General features: G+C 39.8%; 1 protein-coding gene across 1 annotated transcript; it reads right to left on the minus strand.

Annotated features, from left to right (window-relative positions):
- Positions 1-7,540: 7,540 nt before the first annotated feature.
- Positions 7,541-18,559, minus strand: LOC132896048 (coiled-coil domain-containing protein 42 homolog). The gene is made up of 7 exons (XM_060936768.1): positions 18,446-18,559; positions 14,040-14,145; positions 12,725-12,826; positions 12,052-12,252; positions 11,703-11,918; positions 9,538-9,699; positions 7,541-7,961 (listed from the first exon to the last, which is right to left on the minus strand). The coding sequence occupies exons 1-7, from the start codon at positions 18,484-18,486 to the stop codon at positions 7,848-7,850; spliced, it is 942 nt and encodes a 313-aa protein (XP_060792751.1). The 5' UTR covers positions 18,487-18,559; the 3' UTR covers positions 7,541-7,847.
- Between the last annotated feature and the right edge of the window lie 459 nt (positions 18,560-19,018).

Below are 19,018 nucleotides of genomic sequence, written 5' to 3' on the forward strand. Positions count from 1 at the left end.
TATCAAAGTCTGATCTTCACAACACGTTTGTGGAAGTGTATCATGGCACGAACAAAGGAGATTTCTGAGGGCCTCAGAAAAAGTGGTGTTGATGCTCATCAGGCTGGAAAAGGTTACAAAAGCATCTCTAAAGAGTTTGGACTCCACCAATCCACAGTCAGACAGGTTGTGTACAAATGGAGGAAATTCAAGACCATTGTTACCCTCCCCAGGAGTGGTCGACCAACAAAGATCACTCCAAGAGCAAGCCGTGTAATAGTCGGCAAGGTCACAAAGGACCCTAAGCACACAAGTCATTCTACCAAAGAATGGTTAAAGAAGAATAAAATTAATGTTTTGGAATGGCCAAGTCAAAGTCCTGACCTTAATCCAATCGAAATGTTGTGGAAGGACCTGAAGCGAGCAGTTGATGTGAAGAAACCCACCAACATCCCAGAGTTGAAGCTGTTCTGTACGGAGGAATGGGCTAAAATTCCTCCAAGCTGGTGTGCAGGACTGATCAACAGTTACCGGAAATGTTTAGTTGCAGTTACTGCTGCACAAGGGGGTCACACCAGGTACTGAAAGCAAAGGTTCACATACTTTTGCCACTCACAGATATGTAATATTGGATCATTTTCTTCAATAAATAAATGGACAAGTATAATATTTTTGTCTCATTTGTTTAACTGGGTTCTCTTTATCTACTTTTAGGGCTTGTGTGAAAATCTGATGATGTTTTAGGTCATATTTATGCAGAAATATAGAAAGTTCTGAAAGGTTCACAAACTTTCAAGCACCACTGTATATATCTGCAATATATTCAGAGAAAAGTTCCACAAAAACAAAAGTGTTGTTTTTTGTTCATACAAAATGTTTATATTTTCAGAGTAAATGGTGATCTCAATCCTATTCCTGCTCTGAGATGCTCCATAAGCATCCAGAATTTGAAGTTCTCATCAACCATAGTCTGTGTAAGGTTATCCAAATGCAGGTAAAAAGGTCTCCAAATGGCACCAAATCTCTCCCATTGGCATAATGCCTCTAATAATGGCAGAAAGGTTCTATAAAAGTGCAAAAAATTAAAAAAAAAAAAATAGCAGACAACTTCTAGACATAGCAAGCACTGCTAAAAATGACACAAAAGAACATGTTCAAGTGGCAAAAACTACCAAAGAGTGTCACAGAAAATCTTTCCAAATGACACCAAACCTCTCCTACTAATATAACGGCTCTAAAAATGGCAGGGCAACATTACTTGCAAAAAGACGTTTCCACACTACAAACAAAAATTGAAAATAGCAAGCAACATACATACATTTGGGAAGTGCAGTGGTTAGCACTGTTACCTCACAACAAGACAGTTCCAGGTTCAAACCCCATGGCCGACGGCGGCCTTTCTGTGTGGATTTTGCATCTTTTCCCCGTGTCTGTGTAGGTTTCCCCCACAGTCCAAAGACATGTAGATGAGGTAAAATACCCAGCCACTGGGGTAGCACAAGCCAGTGCATACTTAGTGCCAGTCCCAAGCCTGGATAGACTGGGGAGGGTTGCGTCATGAAGGGCATCTGGTGTAAAAACCTATGCCAAATCAAATATACAGATCATGATGATTTGCTGTGGGCGGCACGGTGGTGTAGTGGTTAGTACTATCGCCTCACAGCAAGAAGGTCCTGGGTTCAAGCCCAGCTGCCAACAGGGGCCTTTCTGTGTGGAGTTTGCATGTTCTCCCCGTGTCCGCATGGGTTTCCTCTGGGTGCTCCGGTTTCCCCCACAGTCCAAAGACATGCAGATTAGGTTAACTGGTGACTCTAAATTGACCGTAGGTGTGAATGTGAGTGTGAATGGTTGTCTGTGTCTATGTGTCAGCTCTGCGATGACCTGGCGATTTGTCCAGGGTGTACCCCGCCTCTCGCCCATAGTCAGCTGGGATAGGTTCCAGCTTGCCTGCGACAGGATAAGCAGCTACAGATGATGGATGATTTGCTGTGAAGATGACTGCTTACATATATTTCAAGGACCGGGACCAGTCTAAATCCATGCTGTCTTCCTCCTAAAACCCCTCAAATTCCCCACCAGAGTCACTCCTAAATAACTTTTACAATAGCTCTGACAAATTCAAGCTTTTTTCAGGAATACAAAATGCTGCAGCCAGTATATACCAAAACTTGTTTCCGAAAAGAGAACAATCAAGCTTGCTTGCACAAACAGTCCATCGCAGAGTGAAGTTCCCCTCAGCATACTGAGTTTTTCAGCCAGGCACACACGCAATAAAGTATCTGATGAAAAAATTATATAATCAAAAATACTGTACCTATTACTAGACCACCAAATAACAACATTTAAGATTTTTTTCATATAACCCTGATTCCAGCCCTGTGATGACCTGGCGACTTGTCCAGGGTGTACCCCGCCTTTCGCCCGTAGTCAGCTGGGATAGGCTCCAGCTTGCCTGCGACCCTGTAGAAGGATAAAGCGGCTAGAGATAATGAGATGAGATGAGATAATCCTGATTCCAAAAAAAAAAAAATTGGGACTCTGTAAAATGTAAACAAGTGTTGCTAGGCAAAACAAACATCACGTGGTAGCACTTATGATGAATATGAAGGAAGATATCGCGAAAAAAATAGGTACCCTATGGGTCCATGTGGCTACTGTTTATAAAATTGTTTTCTGATACCATGTCCATACAGTAAATATAGCATATAGATTTACTCTATGAGGCAGTAGCCACAAAAATGAAGCATAATCCAAAAATGAACAATTTAAAAATCATAGAAGTAAAATATACCAAGTGTCTGTACTTTATATTATTCTACTCTTAGTTTTCGAAACTGAAACCTCCGAACCGAAGCTGACATACACACACTATCGCCATGACCAAAACTCTTATTTCCCGGAAATGGCCCGGCGCTAGAGCTCAGTGGAATGCATTTTCCCTCTGTAATAAGCATAAACATGTCTGAAAGCGATTTCTTTAGCCTAGTCCATTTATTTTGAATGGTGAACCGAATTGTATACACTCACCGGCCATTTTAATCGGAACACGTGTATGCGCAGTGCACGATTGTTACACATTCTACAGCATGATGACATAGTGCAGGGGTTCCCAAACTTTTCCATGCCAAGGCCCCCCAAACAGCATTAGCTTCTGGCCGGGGACCCCCTTTGCAAACCCACAGACAATGCTACAAAATATGTAAAGAAACATCAATTTTTAGAATGTTTTCTCTTACTTTTATTCAATAGTCAATAATTGTTAATTTGTTTAGCATAAGAATATTATTAACTAACATGTTTTCAACACAAATATTTTCGCACTGAACAATAAACTGTATAACCTCCTGTAGTACCTGATTCAACTCGTTATCCATCCTTTTTGCAACCAGTGCCTCGCGATGGAGCATGCAGTGTGTGGCCACTACATGCAGGGCCTTCTGCTTAATGAGCGCGGTCACTCCACTGATCTTCCCGGTCATTGCCGCGGCTCCGTCCGAACACACCCCCACACAACGGGTCCAGTCCAATCCGTTAGACTCGATGTAATCGTCCAAAACTTGAAAAATGTCTTTCCCAGTAGTTCTTCTTTCAAGTGCTTTACAAAGTAGTATTTCCTCCACAAATCTTTCCTGTGAAATAAATCTGATGTACACAAGCAGTTGGGCCTCATTGGATAAATCTGTGCTCTCATCCAGCTGAAGTGCGAAGTATTTGCTGGCTCTCACCTGCTCCAACAGCTGAGCAGATACATCTTGAGCCATGTCACCAATCCGTCGGCTCACGGTGTTATCAGAGAGTGGGACAGCATCGATTTTTTTGGCAGCATCCTCACCAAGCAATTCTCGGACAATGTCTTTCTCATCTCATCTCATTATCTCTAGCCGCTTTATCCTTCTACAGGGTCGTGGGCAAGCTGGAGCCTATCCCAGCTGACTACGGGCGAAAGGCGGGGTACACCCTGGACAAGTCGCCAGGTCATCACAGGGCTACAATGTCTTTGGTGGCTGGTAAAATCAAATCTTCTCCAATTGAGTGAGGTTTTTTAGCACGAGCAATGTGGTATGAGGCTAAAAATGATGCCTTCAGGGCCCACTCGGGGACAGTAGCTTGCTGGGTGAATGCAGCAGGTTGCCTGACCAAATGCTCTTCTTTGCGTCTGAAGAAATCTACTGTTTTTTCAGCATCTGTCGGATGTTTTTGTACCAAGTGACGCTGAAGTTTCGAAGGTTTTAAGCACTCGTTTGACAGGGTCTCCAGACAGAGGACGCATTTCGGGCAATCATGGCCATTTTTCTGTATGGCTGTAAAGCCATACTTAATGTATGCTGCCTCATATTTTTGGATTTTAGTTGGCCAGGACTTCTTAGTTTTTTTCGCAGCAGTGTCCTCCACAGCAGGGCTGTTGGTTTGTTCCTTCGGTCTCTTCTTCAAAAACCTGTCCATTTTGCGCTAGCAATACGCTAGCTTGAGGAGCAAAGCAGCTTGATAAATGGCGCAAACCACAACGTCACAGGCAATCGGAGAGATGAGCATGGCAAACAATGTTTCGATATGATGTATTATTAATTATATTTTATAATAATGATTAAAAAACTAATTACAATATATTTAATAATTATTATTTTAAAAAAGTATATTTTTTTGTTATCGTCCCTCCAACTTTCTGAGGCCCCCCTAGCGCCCCCCCACTTTGAAAACCACTGACATTGTGGCTAGCGACTCTATATGAGGCAGTAGCCACAACAAAAACGATTTTGACGTTTTTGGTGACCTTGACCAGATGACCCTCAAAATGATGGAGGTTCTATTTGAGACCAATGCCCATCTTTCCTGAAAGTTTCATGAAGACTGATCCAGCCGTTTTCCCATAAGATCGTTTACAAAAAAACAAAGAAACAAAGAAACCCAACCAAAAACAATACCTCGCCCCACTTACACCGTAGCGGGTGAGGTAATAAAACAATGTGATGATTTTCAAATTCTTTTCTATATTTAATTGAATACAAAGACAAAATATTTTATGTTCAAACTGATAAACTTTATTCGTTTTTGTAAATATACACTCATTCTGAATTTGTGTACATGACTAGGGCCTTTCTTTGCGGAGTTTGCATGTTCTCCCTGTGCTTGCGTGGGTTTCCTCGGGGTGCTCCGGTTTCCTCCCACAGCCCAAAAACATGCAGATTAGGTCAACTGGCTACTCTATGTTGCCCATAGGTGTGAATGTGAATGGTTGTTCGTCTCTGTATTTGCCCTGTGATAGATTGGCGATCTGCCCAGGGTGAACCCTGCTTCTCACCTGACGTCGGCTGAGATTGGCTCTAGCTTCCTTTGCAACTCTGATGGACAAGCAATATAGAAAATGGTTGGATGGATGTACCGTATATATGTGCACACTAAGGTATATGCTGACAATGTAACATAATAATATTGTGTTTTAGTAATATAATCTAATTTCATTGTATTTTTTGCTTTTTCCCACTCAAACATCTTCCTACCACACCATCCACTATCCAAACATCTGTCTTTCCTCATTGTCATTTCTATCCTTTACGGACATATCAACCACACAGATGAGCATGTATTTGTAAATCCCTTACCTATGAAATTCCTGCTTTATGCCCTAATCTTTGAGGAGTGATTTGTGGTGGTGCTTCATTCATCAGAGTGATCAGAGTGGGAAAAGTGTAGGAACTGCTGCTCCACACAGTTGTGCTGAAATAAGATACTCTTTCTGCAAATTGATTAAGGAGGCTAGAACACACCATACTGCACCAATCAGGATGCTGGGCAGATTTTTTTTTTCTCATAGGTTTTTTCACTGTCAAAGTCAGCTGTACTGTGTGGTTGAGAAGTCAGTTAAGGGGTTAAGAACTCTCTACAATACCTTATCCAGCACTTCTATAGTCTCCTCTGGCTTAATCAGGTTCTGGATTTGAGCCCAGTGGCTGATGGGGGTCTTTCTGTGTGGAGTTTACATGTTCTCCCCATGTTTGTGTGGGTTTCCTCCAGGTGCTCTGGTCTCCCCCACAGTTCAAAGACGTGGTTAGGTTAACATGGGGCGGCCATAGGCTGAGGTGCCCTTGAGCAAGGCATCTAACCCCCAACTGCTCCCCGGGCGCTGTAGCATAGCTCCCCACTCTGGGTATGTGTGTGCTCATTGCTCAATTGTGTGTGTGCATGCGTGTGTTCACTGCTTCAGATGGGTTAAATGCAGAGGACAAATTTCACTGTACTTGAGTGTGTGTGTGACAAATAAAAAGACTTCTTCTTCTTCGAGATTTCAATGCCCATCTTCCACAGATTCCTGGAGGTCAAACGTGGCCAAAATAATCCTGCTCTGCAGATCAGTTTCATTTCGCTCCACCTTGCCTCCTAGTGACAGAGTGACATTGCAGTAAAATTGTTAGTGAATGGTTGCACAATTATATTGGTTGGTCTGATCAGCTGAACTAATAGACCCTCTTTCATTCAAGTCCGACATCATCAAATCTACTGTCAGGTGTAATTGAGACAAATTAAGGATGTGTTTTCATATCCGCATGCGTTGGCGCTTGCAACTCACGTGCAGTGCCGCACTCAAGCTCATTAGGACTAATCGCAATCACGGCTCACGCATATAAGGACTGTCCTCACACACAGACTTTGTGAAGTATGCGCTCTATTCCTCGTGTATGATGTAATCAAGCCTTTTTATAATCGTACTGTCATTCTGGTTTTTGACTTTGTGTTCTTGGACTTTGCCTTGGATATTACTGCTGACATCCTGTTTGTGCCTCGCCTGATCATTGCCTGTTCCTGTTTACGCTCTTTGCCTCAAGTTTCAAAATTGTTTGCCAGCTTGCTTTTAATTCTCTTTTGAGTGGGAGTTGGGAGGTCACCAAATTCATCTCATCTCATCTCATCTCATCTCATCTCATCTCATCTCATCTCATTATCTCTAGCCGCTTTATCCTGTTCTAAACTAATATTCAAACATAATCCAAGGTTCCACTACTACTACTACTAATAATAATAATAATAAGAAGAAGAAGAAGAAGAAGAAGAAGAGGAATCTCTTACCAAATCAAGTACAAGTTATTTGGGTTTTTTTTCCAGATTACTGTGCAGCAGGTCGAGCTTGATCTGCACTTGTGTGCTGAAGAATTCTTCCCTAACCCTAACCAACTCGGCACGAGTTTCCTCCATCTCCTCCTACTTCATCTCTATGAGAGCCTGCAGCTCCTCCTGTATCTGCTTCAAACTCTTGTAGTGCGAGATCAGATCATCTGGCTCCTGAAAACAAGAGCAATATTCACGAGGAATGCATGTTTGTGTGTGTGAATGAGTGAGAGTGAGAGAGATTATGCATAATAACAGTAAAGAGTTATGACTAACCTGTACGCTTCCACCTCTGTCCATCAGCGAGTGTATTTTCCCTCAGCATCAGCCTCTTATGAGCACTAAATGGACAAATGTCATGCTCTCAGACTCCTGAACGGCATCCAAGAGCCACGGATTTATGCCAAAAGACGTCCCCCAGCACTAAAGAGCCTTGCAGACCCCATCCATGAAGGTCAGAGGTTGGCAACGCTTTATATTCAAAAGCGTTTCTGGTGGATTCTGATGACTAAGCTGCAGTGGCATCAATTTAAATTCTGCCCAGAATTTAGTCCTTTCCAGGTGATTCAGCTCTTCTTCTTCTTTGAGGCTTACAGCAGCTGGCATCCACAATGTTTTATTACTGTCATCATGAGTCACCTCTGTTTCCAAAAGTCATAAAAAGGTATCCAAGTATTCAAACAATGCCCATGGTGGATAGGAGTTGTGAAATTAAACCACAGTTGTATTTGTAATTAAAGTTTTGTGCTGGAATCTGTTTTGCCTCATCATTTGTCTATAATGCTGCTGATCTCTCCTTGAGGGCAAGATTTATCACTTTTGGATTTAGATTTGCTGATTTTCTCCCAAATCAACTCCAGATCATATATGAACTCCTGAATCTGTGAACGAAAAGAATTTAAAAAGTAAGTTTTTGTGTTACTGCTTTCAACATTACAAATATCATGGATTATAAGCATATGTATCGAGTAATAACCCACCCACCCCAAATTCCCTTCTGGGACATTCACATAAAAGTGGCTATACTGTGTTGTGTTGTAAAATATTAACCTGCTACAGCCACTAAACTTGGTAGGAAGAGATGTCCTTTAATAGGGACAAGACATATTAATCAACAGAAGTATTTATGATGTACATGTGTCAGATTTGGTCAAATGGTTCATTTTCATTTGCTGTCTATGGGTAGGTGGATGTTTCCTTTATGGTATTACACATTTATTTATCATTTTATATGCACATTCTGGAGGAGCATTTTAAAAGAATTAATACTCCATTATAAAACAGTTATTCCACAAAATCAAGACGTACATGAGCTGATAGCCGATGAGGCACATAGCACTGAGTTGGCTATAAGCCATGTACAATGAGATTGAGTGGAATAACTGTTTTATTCTATCCACATGCACTGGATTTTGAAAAACAGAGCATTTTTTTTTTTTGCAAATTTGATAAATAAAAATTTTATACAAAACATCTGACAAAATTATTTCCACTTAGAATGTAAACAAACTGGCAAAATGACAGTTCCAATTTGTGAAAAATGCTAAAATAATTTTTGAAAAATAAAAAAAAGATACTGGGGCAACACAGTGGTGTAGTGGTTAGCACTGTCGCCTCACAGCAAAAAGGTCCTGGGTTCGAGCCCAGCAGCCAGCAAGGGCCTTTCTGTGTGAAGTTTGCATGTTCTCCCCATGTCTGCATGGGTTTCCTCCAGGTGCTCTGGTTTCCCCCAAAGACATGCAGGTTAGGGTAATTGGTGGCTCTAAATTGACCGTGAGTGTGAATGGTTGTTTGTCTCTGTGTCAGCCCTGCAATGACCTGGCGACTTGTCCAGGGTGTACCCCACCTCTCGCCCATGGTCAGCTGGGATAGGCTCCAGCTTACCTGCGACCCTGTAGAACAGGATAAGCGGCTACAGATAATGGATGGATGAAATAAAGATACCATCAAATATTTTGTTGCTTTTTTTTTGTATTTTTGGAGGTTTTCTTCTTCAGAATTTTTTTTTTTGCGGTTGGCAAACCAACTTAAAGGTGCATTACCGCCATCAATTGGGCTGGAGAGTGGAACAGGAGACTGGGGAGGGCGCTATATTCTTTTAGCCATTTCTGTGTCTTTTAAATAATTGATAACAGTTTCTGGGGTTTTGTTTTTGAGTGGAGTTTTTATTTTATCTTCAGCTGGTTCAGCAACACGCTCCGCCATTTTATTTTTTCTCTACTCACAGAATATGAACTGATAGCTTAATAGTAGAGTAGCCAATCAGAGCGTGTGATTCCTCATATCCAGTGAATGTGGGTCGAAAAAAAATTTATATATATATATATATATATATATAAATATATATATATATACACACACACACACACATACTGTATATATTTATTTCACCATTTTTTATTATTTGCTTTCAGAAAGCAAATAATCCTCTTAAGTATTAAGAACTCTCTACAATACCTTATCCAGCAATTTTATAGTCTCCTCTGTTGTCATCGGCTTTGGGATTTGGGTGCCAACCTTCCACAGATTCCTGGATAGGTCAAATGTGGCCAAAATAATTGCATTCTGCTGATCGTTTTTCACTTTGGCGGAGTTCTGAATGCTGTTCCACGTTTCCTCCTGGTGACAAAGTGACATTGCAGTAATATTGTTAACGAATGGTTACGCAATGATATCAGTTAAAGTAATAGACCATCTTTCATTCAAGTCTGACATTGTCAGAACTAATAACTGTGAGGTCTAATTGAGACAAATTAAAGATAGGTGGGAACTGGGAAGTCACCAAACTGGGGAGAAACAAACAAAAACTATATGTTTCATTACAAAGTTAATGACACATTAATATTACTTCATTCTGCTAGTTCCTTTGAAAGCTATCTACTGAAAATTACCCTCTTCCATTATACCCTCATTCCCTCATGTCACACACGGCTACCTGTGACTTACACACTTCAAGTTGCATACAGTGGTGCTTGAAAGTCTGTGAACCCTTTAGAATTTTCTATATTTCTGCATAAATATGACCTAAAAAGTAATCAGATTTTCACACAAGTCCTAAAAGTAGATAAAGAGAACCCAGTTAAACAAATGAGACAAAAATATTATACTTGGTCATTTATTTATTGAGGAAAATGATCCAATATTACATATCTGTGAGTGGCAAAAGTATGTGAACCTCTAGGATTAGCAGCTAATTTGAAGGTGAAATTAGAGTCAGGTGTTTTCAATCAATGGGATGACAATCAGGTGTGAGTGGGCACCGTTTTATTTAAAGAACAGGGATCTATCAAAGTCTGATCTTCACAACACGTTTGTGGAAGTATATCATGGCACAAACAAAGGAGATTTCTGAGGACCTCAGAAAAAGCGTTGTTGATGCTCATCAGGCTGGAAAAGGTTACAAAACCATCTCTAAAGAGTTTGGACTCCACCAATCCACAGTCAGACAGATTGTGTACAAATGGAGGAAATTCAAGACCATTGTTACCCTCCCCAGGAGTGGTCAACCAACAAAGATCACTCCAAGAGCAAGGCGTGTAATAGTCAACAAGGTCACAAAGGGCCCCAGGGTAACTTCTAAGCAACTGAAGGCCTCTCTCTCATTGGCTAATGTTAATGTTCATGAGTCCACCATCAGGAGAACACTGAACAACAGTGGTGTGCATGGCAGGGATGCAAGGAGAAAGCCACTGCTCTCCAAAAAGAACATTGCTGCTCATCTGCAGTTTGCTAAAGATCACATGGACAAGCCAGAAGGCTATTGGAAAAAAGTTTTGTGGATGGATAAGACTAAAATAGAACTTTTTGGTTTAAATGAGAAGTGTTATGTTTGGAGAAAGGAAAACACTGCATTCCAGCATAAGAACCTTATCCCATCTGTGAAACATGGTGGTGGTAGTATCATGGTTTTGTCCTGTTTTGCTGTATCTGGGCCAGGACGGCTTGCCATCATTGATGGAACAATGAATTCTGAATTATACCAGCGAATTCTAAAGGAAAATGTCAGGACATCTGTCCATGAACTGAATCTCAAGAGAAGGTGGGTCATGCAGCAAGACAACGACCCTAAGCACACAAGTCGTTCTACCAAAGAATGGTTAAAGAAGAATAACGTTAATGTTTTGGAATGGCCAAGTCAAAGTCCTGACCTTAATCCAATCGAAATGTTGTGGAAGGACCTGAAGTGAGCAGTTCATGTGAGGAAACCCACCAACATCCCAGAGTTGAAGCTGTTCTGTATGGAGGAATGGGCTAAAATTCCTCCAAGCCAGTGTGCAGGACTGATCAACAGTTACCGGAAACGTTTAGTTGCAGTTATTGCTGCACAAGGGGGTCACACCAGATACTGAAAGCAAAGGCTCACATACTTTTGCCACTCACAGAAATATAATATCGGATCATTTTCCTCAATAAATAAAGGACCAAGCATAATATTTTTGTCTCATTTGTTTAACTGGGTTCTCTTTATCTACTTTTAGGACTTGTGTGAAAATCTGATGATGTTTTAGGTCATATTTATGCAGAAATCTAGAAAATTCTAAAGGGTTCACAGACTTTCAAGCACCACTGTATAACAGTTAATGAGTGTCTGTTAAAACTAATATTCAAACATAACCTCTTACCCAATCACGTCTATTTCGTTTGGTAATTTCCAGATTGTTTTGCAGCATGTCGAGTGTGATCTCGTTCTGCACTCGTGTGCTAAAGAATTCTTCCCTAACCCTAACCAACTCAGCACGAGTTTTCTCCAGCTCCTCCTGTTTCGTCTCTATGAGAGCCTGCAGCTCCTCCTGTATCTGTTTCAAACTCTTGTAGAGTGTGATCAGATCATCTGGCTCCTGAAAACAAGAGCAATATTCATGAGGATGCAGAGTTGCTTGTGTGTGTGTGTGTGTGTGTGTGTGTGTGTGTGTGTGTGTGTGAATGAGAGAGAGAGGTTATCCATAATAATAGTAAAGAGTTATGACTAACCTTCTTGCTTTCCTTCTGCACATCATTGAAATATTTGCTATGAATGCAGCTTGTCTCAAATTGCTTCATCACCTGCTGGCGCTTTGTGATTAAAGTACTGAGTTCCTCCTTTAATTCTTGAAGGTACTCTTGCTTCTTATTAGTCAGAGTCCTGTTGTTGTTTGCTTTCTTCTCTGCATCACGCCGGCGCTTGTCATTGTACTGTGTATAAAAAGTGCCATAGTTACATTAGATCAACTGTTTTAACCCCATTTTTAAGGAAAAGCACAATTAGGTGGGCTCTTTGGTTAACAATTTGTCCTCGTGAAGGTTGTGAGTTCAAATCCCGGGTCTATCAGAGACACTGTTGAACCCTTTATTAAGGCCCTTTGGCTGTCAGCTGGATTCTACTCCACTTGCAGAGGTGAGAGGTAAAAGAACAATGACTATTCCTGGGTTTTTAGGTCTTTGTACTTTACATAAGTTTAGCTTTCACCTACTACATTTTCAAATCATTATATTTTCCTATTCCTAGTTTTAACAGATGTGACATCAAGAGTAAGCACCATCACTGTAATCTACCTGCTGCAACGTACACACTGTATTCATCACTGCAGATTAATGGGACAGCTCGTAATTGGCATTTACTTAGTTTGGATAAAGTGTTCATGAGTAAATGTACTTGAATACACACCTTCAGGAGGCTGCTGGTTTGTATGCTGTGCTGCATCTTCTGTTCTTTTTCCTTCTGTTTTTTCCTGTGCTCATGCAGTGCACGCTCAGACAACTCAAATTCCTGGACAGAATCAGTTAAAAATCAGAGGAGCTACAGAAAAACTATGGACATTGCAAAATTGCAAAAATACATACAAAACAACAGCCAAAGCAGTTTGAGTCATACATTCAGTCTGAACAGATGTGCTTGTTTCTAACAGGAAGTTATTCTTTATTCTGTAAACAATATCTCTTTAATATAGGATAGACCATCTCAGTTGAGTATTTATATGTAGACTGATATCATTTAAGTAACTCTCCTTTTTCCCTTATACCTGTTATCAGGAAAAACCTCATTTCTAGGCATGAGTTGAGAATTTTTTCTATATTTTCATAAATTCTTCAGTTAAAGTGAGATGGGCTTTTGATTTCATAAAGTCGGTGAAATTTAGTTTCCTCTGAAGTTGGTCATTGTGATATATGTTTATTTCTGTAATCTCACACAAAATATCAGGCTATTCTGTGGTTGGGGAATTATTTAATTTGAGGGGATTCCCTAGCAAATAAGACGCATGAAATCTGTCCATCAAGCAGACAGAGGAAGTCTGTGTGCAGATGCGCAGGTTTATCTTGACCGTGCACTGACAGTTACATCATTCTGTCACTAAATGAACAGCTGATCACACTGAGGTGCTCGCTGACCGCCGATATTTATTAGTTTGGTCCTACGTTTCCTTTCCTTCGTATATAACATAACATCTTTTCTTGTTGCTTTCCGTTACTGTAGTCGGTCTTTCATGGATCATTCACACACTCACATCCTCCATTTTTCTTTCCTGTTTCAAATTTGTATCCCACAATGCCTTGCACGAACGGGGAAAGCCCACCACGTGATGCATGATGTAGTATCTTGAATTGGGTCATGGTGAAGCAGGAAAAAATAGTGGAGAATTTAAGGCCACGTAGCCCTAAATTCATTAATTGTTCTATTTTAAAAAACCTAATAAAATTGGAAGCCTGTGATTCAAATTCAGTAGCTTTCAGTCCACTAAACGAAAATAACTGGGTGTCAGGGAAAATTCTTTTTATGACCTACACCTGAAAAATCTGAAATGCAGTCTACCTTTAATCATCACTCAGTAATGATAAAGTATTTTTTGTATCAATTTTACAACCATGTTTCTGTCATTAAAAAAGTGATGTTTGCTTAGTAGCATTTTCATGCTATAAACCAGATGTTTTTTTGTCTAGCCTAAATCTAATCTAATATCTTTCTCAGTGGTAAATTTCCTGACCTGTAGGTGCAATTTGACGTTTTCCTCAATGCTGTTGGCTTCCCATCTCAACTTCACTATACGGCACGATTGTGACAATTGTTCCTCTTCAGGAGACGCAGAGACTCTATGAACACAGCAAGGTAAAGCATGTCAAAGTTCAATAGGTACCTTACCTGAAAACACACTTTATTATATATATATATAAAACAAGTGTTTTACTGGGAAATACACCACTTGCATTTTTCATATAAGCTCCATCCGGGACATGAAGAACCAATACCATGGCATAAATCTTTATATGTCACTCGTGAGGAAATCGATGAATTGTTTTGATAAATTTGGGTACTTTTTGTTTGTGAATGTGTCTGTATAATTAAAAAAAAATCACGCATTGGCTTGAAGATATGAAGTTTATCTTCTCATGTTAAAAATATTTTCACTTGTTCACTCTGCTCACTCATGAAATATACATTCACCACTCAAAGATAAACTACATATCTTCCCACCACAATTTTATATACACACACTATATATTTGCCAGAGAAATTTAAAAAGCACAAAGCAACTTTTAAAAGACGTTTCGTCATATTTTATACCATCTTCAGTTTAATGAGGAATGACTAGTCTTGCATCACATGACAATAAATATACACCATATATACACCATGAGCCAATCAAACAATTACCAAATCAAGATAAATCACAGGGAGAGGAAAGTGTTAAGGTGTGGAATTTGTTTACTCAGTTCAGGATTAATCTGTCGAATATAAAAAAAGCCACTAAGTTTGCGTTCAAATGATGTTTTAGCACAATCTAAGACAGTGACGCAAGCAGGCATGTACTGATTTTTCCATGTAGAAAACTGGGAAAGATGTTTTTATCAGTCACTGTGTGCTCTTTAATCCTAGCTAAAAATGGTGAGTGATTTTACCTCCATAACTGGAGTCACATCCCGCACAATTAAACTGATAAACAACAAGAGATTTTAGAGCTTCAGGAGTGCGAGCTTTAAAACTAAAAATGTTTAGATTTTGTAAGAAGAGAATATTAATTTAATATTAAGATCTGTTTTGCAAAAACATTTAACCAATTGTTTTAGTTTGATTTCTGAAACTTTGGAGAAATAGCCAATGTAAGGAAATCTGAAATAAAGTGTTATCACCTTTAAGTTATTTTGAATTTAGGATGTGGTTTGGGGGCGGCATGGCGGTGTAGTGGTTAGCACTATCGCCTCACAGCAAGAATGTCCTGGGTTCGAGCCCAGCGGCCAGCGAGGGCCTTTCTGTATGGAGTTTCCATGTTCTCCCCATGTCTGCATGGGTTTCCTCTGGGTGCTCCAGTTTCCCCCACAGTCCAAAGACATGCAGCTTAGGCTAATTGGTGGCTCTAAATTGACCGTAGGTGTGAATGTGTGTGAGAATGGTTGTTTGTCTCTGTGTCAGCCCTGCAATGACCTGGCAACTTGTCCAGGGTGTACTCTGCCACTCACCCATAGTCAGCTGGGATAGGCTCCAGCTTGCTTGCGACCCTGTAGAACAGGATAAGCGGCTACAGATAATGGATGGATTTGGTTTGGATTTATTGAGGTACTCTTTTTAAAAGTTTTGTTGACAGATTAATCCTGAACTGAATAAACAAGGGTTAACACCTTAACCCTCTCCTCACCCTGTGATTGGTCTTAATTGGTTAACTGGTGTTGTAATTGGTTGATTGGATCATGGTATATGTGATGCAAGACTAGTCATTCCTCATTAAACTGAAGATGGTATAAAATGTGTCGAAACATGTCTTTAAAAAGTTGTTTCATTTTTTTTTAAACTTATCTATGATTATTTGGAACAGTTGAGTACAACGACAGAAATGTTTGTCATGGATAGTTAGTGGTGTGTCGAGAAAAACCTGATTAGATGCTGATTTAACTTTACCTAAAATATACTCAAAAACAGTAAGCTTGTAAGGTCAGGCCAAGCCCCACTTCAAGGTGTGTATTGTTTAGCAGAAAACCACGTGGCCGATGACAGACAGGGCCTTGGTTTGTTTGTTTAATGTCAGCGTTTCATCCGGAGTGTGTGAGAAGAGGAACTGCCTCAATCCAAACACGGTGGAAAAACATGTTACTAAACAAGGACAGCTCCCACCCTGGCTTTGATCTGTTTGACCTGTTGCCCTCAGGGAGGCGCTACAGGTGCATCAGGACAAAAACAAATAGATTCAAAAACAGCTCCTTTCCAAAAGCCATAACCACCCTGAACTCGAATATGCTCTGACTTTATAGTCGAACCCCCCTGTGCAATACTTCATAATGTGCAATACTTTATTTTATAATGTGACTCTCTTCATGCAATAATTTATAATGTGCAATACTTTATAATATGACTCTCTCTGTGCAATAATTTATAATGTGCAATACCTCACTCAATAATGTGAAACACAACACATATGCCTCAGGACTGTGCACCTTACACCCTCACTTTTTTTTTCTTTTCTACACGTTGTTTGCACTGTTATTGGGCAATTCCATGTAAATGTCAACCTCACCATGCAAAAATAAAGCAACATGTAATACATCAAAACCACTCCCAGAGATATCACCTAGGCCTGTATTTTACAGATGTGAATAAGTTGAACCAATTTGTAACCAACCTAATATGTCACTGTCAGTCTTTCTTTCTTATAATGTAAAACCCAAGCTAAAATCAACTTTGATCATGTACAATTCTATATTATTGCCACAAGCCACAGAAATGTATGCTAAAATCCACAAAACAGCAAAACAATAGCCATCCTAAATATTATTTAAGAACTTTGATAGTTTTAGCTGATATTTAGAGAGTTTTTCAAAGGGTTATGGTGGTTAAATTGCTGATTTTCTAAACATATGCCATGTCTATTTCAGACGCGTCACATCCATAACGGAATTTCGTCACATCCATAACGCTGGCTTTTCCTTCCGAAACTCTGCATGAAGTACAAAATATTTTAAACAAAGATTTTTTAATATTCACCTTGGACCCCTCTATCAAATGGATATCTCCATTTCGACATTAGGTTTACAATTTCACAGAGTTTGATAAAAATGTACAGTCACCCAAGAAAAGTGATACTTTTTCTGTCACATCCATAACGCATCTTTTATTGGCATTTTCTGGCATGCCCTAGATGTACTATGGGAATTGTTCTTGTTCTATCACTTCTCCATTATGGTACAGCCTTAAAATATGCAACACCTGTTTAAATACTGGGAGACAATAAAACATGCACTGGGTCATTTGTTGCCATTTTGAGTTAAAGTGTCACGTCCATAACGCTGGAATTGCTCTATTGGAGTTGCTTTTAATCTCACTGTACATGGGTATAGTGACAATAAAGGCATTCTATTCTATTCTATTCTAAAAATCAATAAATGTGACTACATGGCTGCAGCAGAGCTCACAGTCCATCACACACACACACACACACACACACACACACACACACACACACAAATGTTACCCCTCTTTATGTTTACGGACACCTTTTAATTGTGCAGACACAATTATACTGAGCATAAATTCATACAAAGAGACTGTGCGTGTGTAAATAATAATAAGGGTAGACACCAAATAACAAAAAGGCAAATAAAAACTTAATTTATTTAAAAATGGGATATTGTGTAAAGTCCATGCAAATCATAATGTAAAGTGTCTGAATACTACTGTGATGTAGAAATTAAAATGTGCTGTACATGTCTTTGAGCGGTAGGTGTCGCCAGTGAACGCTGTTGAATGAGACGCTGAGTCATGAACCTTTTAGTGAATCACAACCGAAGCCTTGGTCCTCATCAGTCACGTGGTTTTCCGCTAAAAGAAACACACCTCGTAACGAGGCTTCATCTACCACACCCCCTTTATTCAACACACCCTTCGGAGCCTCATTGGCTCAGATGGCTAAGGCACCATACCATAAATCTGGGGACCCGGGTTCGATTCCGATCCGAAGTCATTTCCCGATCCCTCCCCGTCTTTCTCTCCTACTCATTTCCTGTCTCTCTACACTGTCCTATCAAAAAAAAAGGTTCATGACTCAGCGTTCACTGGCGACACCTACCGCTCAAAGACATGTACAGCACATTTTAATTTCTACATCACAGTAGTATTCAGACACTTTACATTATGATTTGCATGGACTTTACACAATATCCCATTTTTAAATAAATTAAGTTTTTATTTGCCTTTTTGTTATTTGGTGTCTACCCTTATTATTTACACACGCACAGTCTCTTTGTATGAATTTATTATTGTATTACACACACACACACACACACACACACATAAATTGGTACAAATAACCAAACAGTCAAGGGCACTTGAGGTATAGCAGGTAAACATGAAACATGAAATAAGCAGTATAAACAAACTAGCAGCTGTTAAAAGATAAAAACTCACAGGAGGTCCTGTACCATGGACTGAAACTTTTCTCGGTCCATCTCAAATGCTGTGAAGTTTCTCGGCTGAAATGCAGACACTTCTTCTCTCAGTAAAAATGATACTCGCTCTGTCGTGTGTAAAGCTACACGAAGATGCAAGACGGATAGACGAGTGACTGACACAAGGGGCTTATTGCATCACGGGACGCGTCAGTCGGTTCGTGGTGTCGTGACGTGTTAGAATGATTTCGAGGGGCGGGGCGTCACCTCATTGAGAAAGTACCACGGTGTATTCGGGCCATGGTGTGTGTGTGTAATTTATATATACTAGTGCATCTCAAAAAATGCACTAGTATATATAAATGTTATATATTATAGACTCATTACACATAAACTAAAATGTTTCAAGCATTTTTCTATTTTAATTTTAATCAGTATGGCATACAGTACAAAAACATTAAAAAATACCCCATCTCAAAATATTAGAATATTTCATTTCGAGTTTGAGTAAAACAGTATGAACACGGTGTATCTCTCGGTCTAGTTCAGTACACACAACCACAATCATGGGGAAGACTGCTGACTTGACTGT

Source organism: Neoarius graeffei, chromosome 13 (genome assembly GCF_027579695.1).
Source record: "Neoarius graeffei isolate fNeoGra1 chromosome 13, fNeoGra1.pri, whole genome shotgun sequence".
NCBI classification, from domain to species: domain Eukaryota; kingdom Metazoa; phylum Chordata; class Actinopteri; order Siluriformes; family Ariidae; genus Neoarius; species Neoarius graeffei.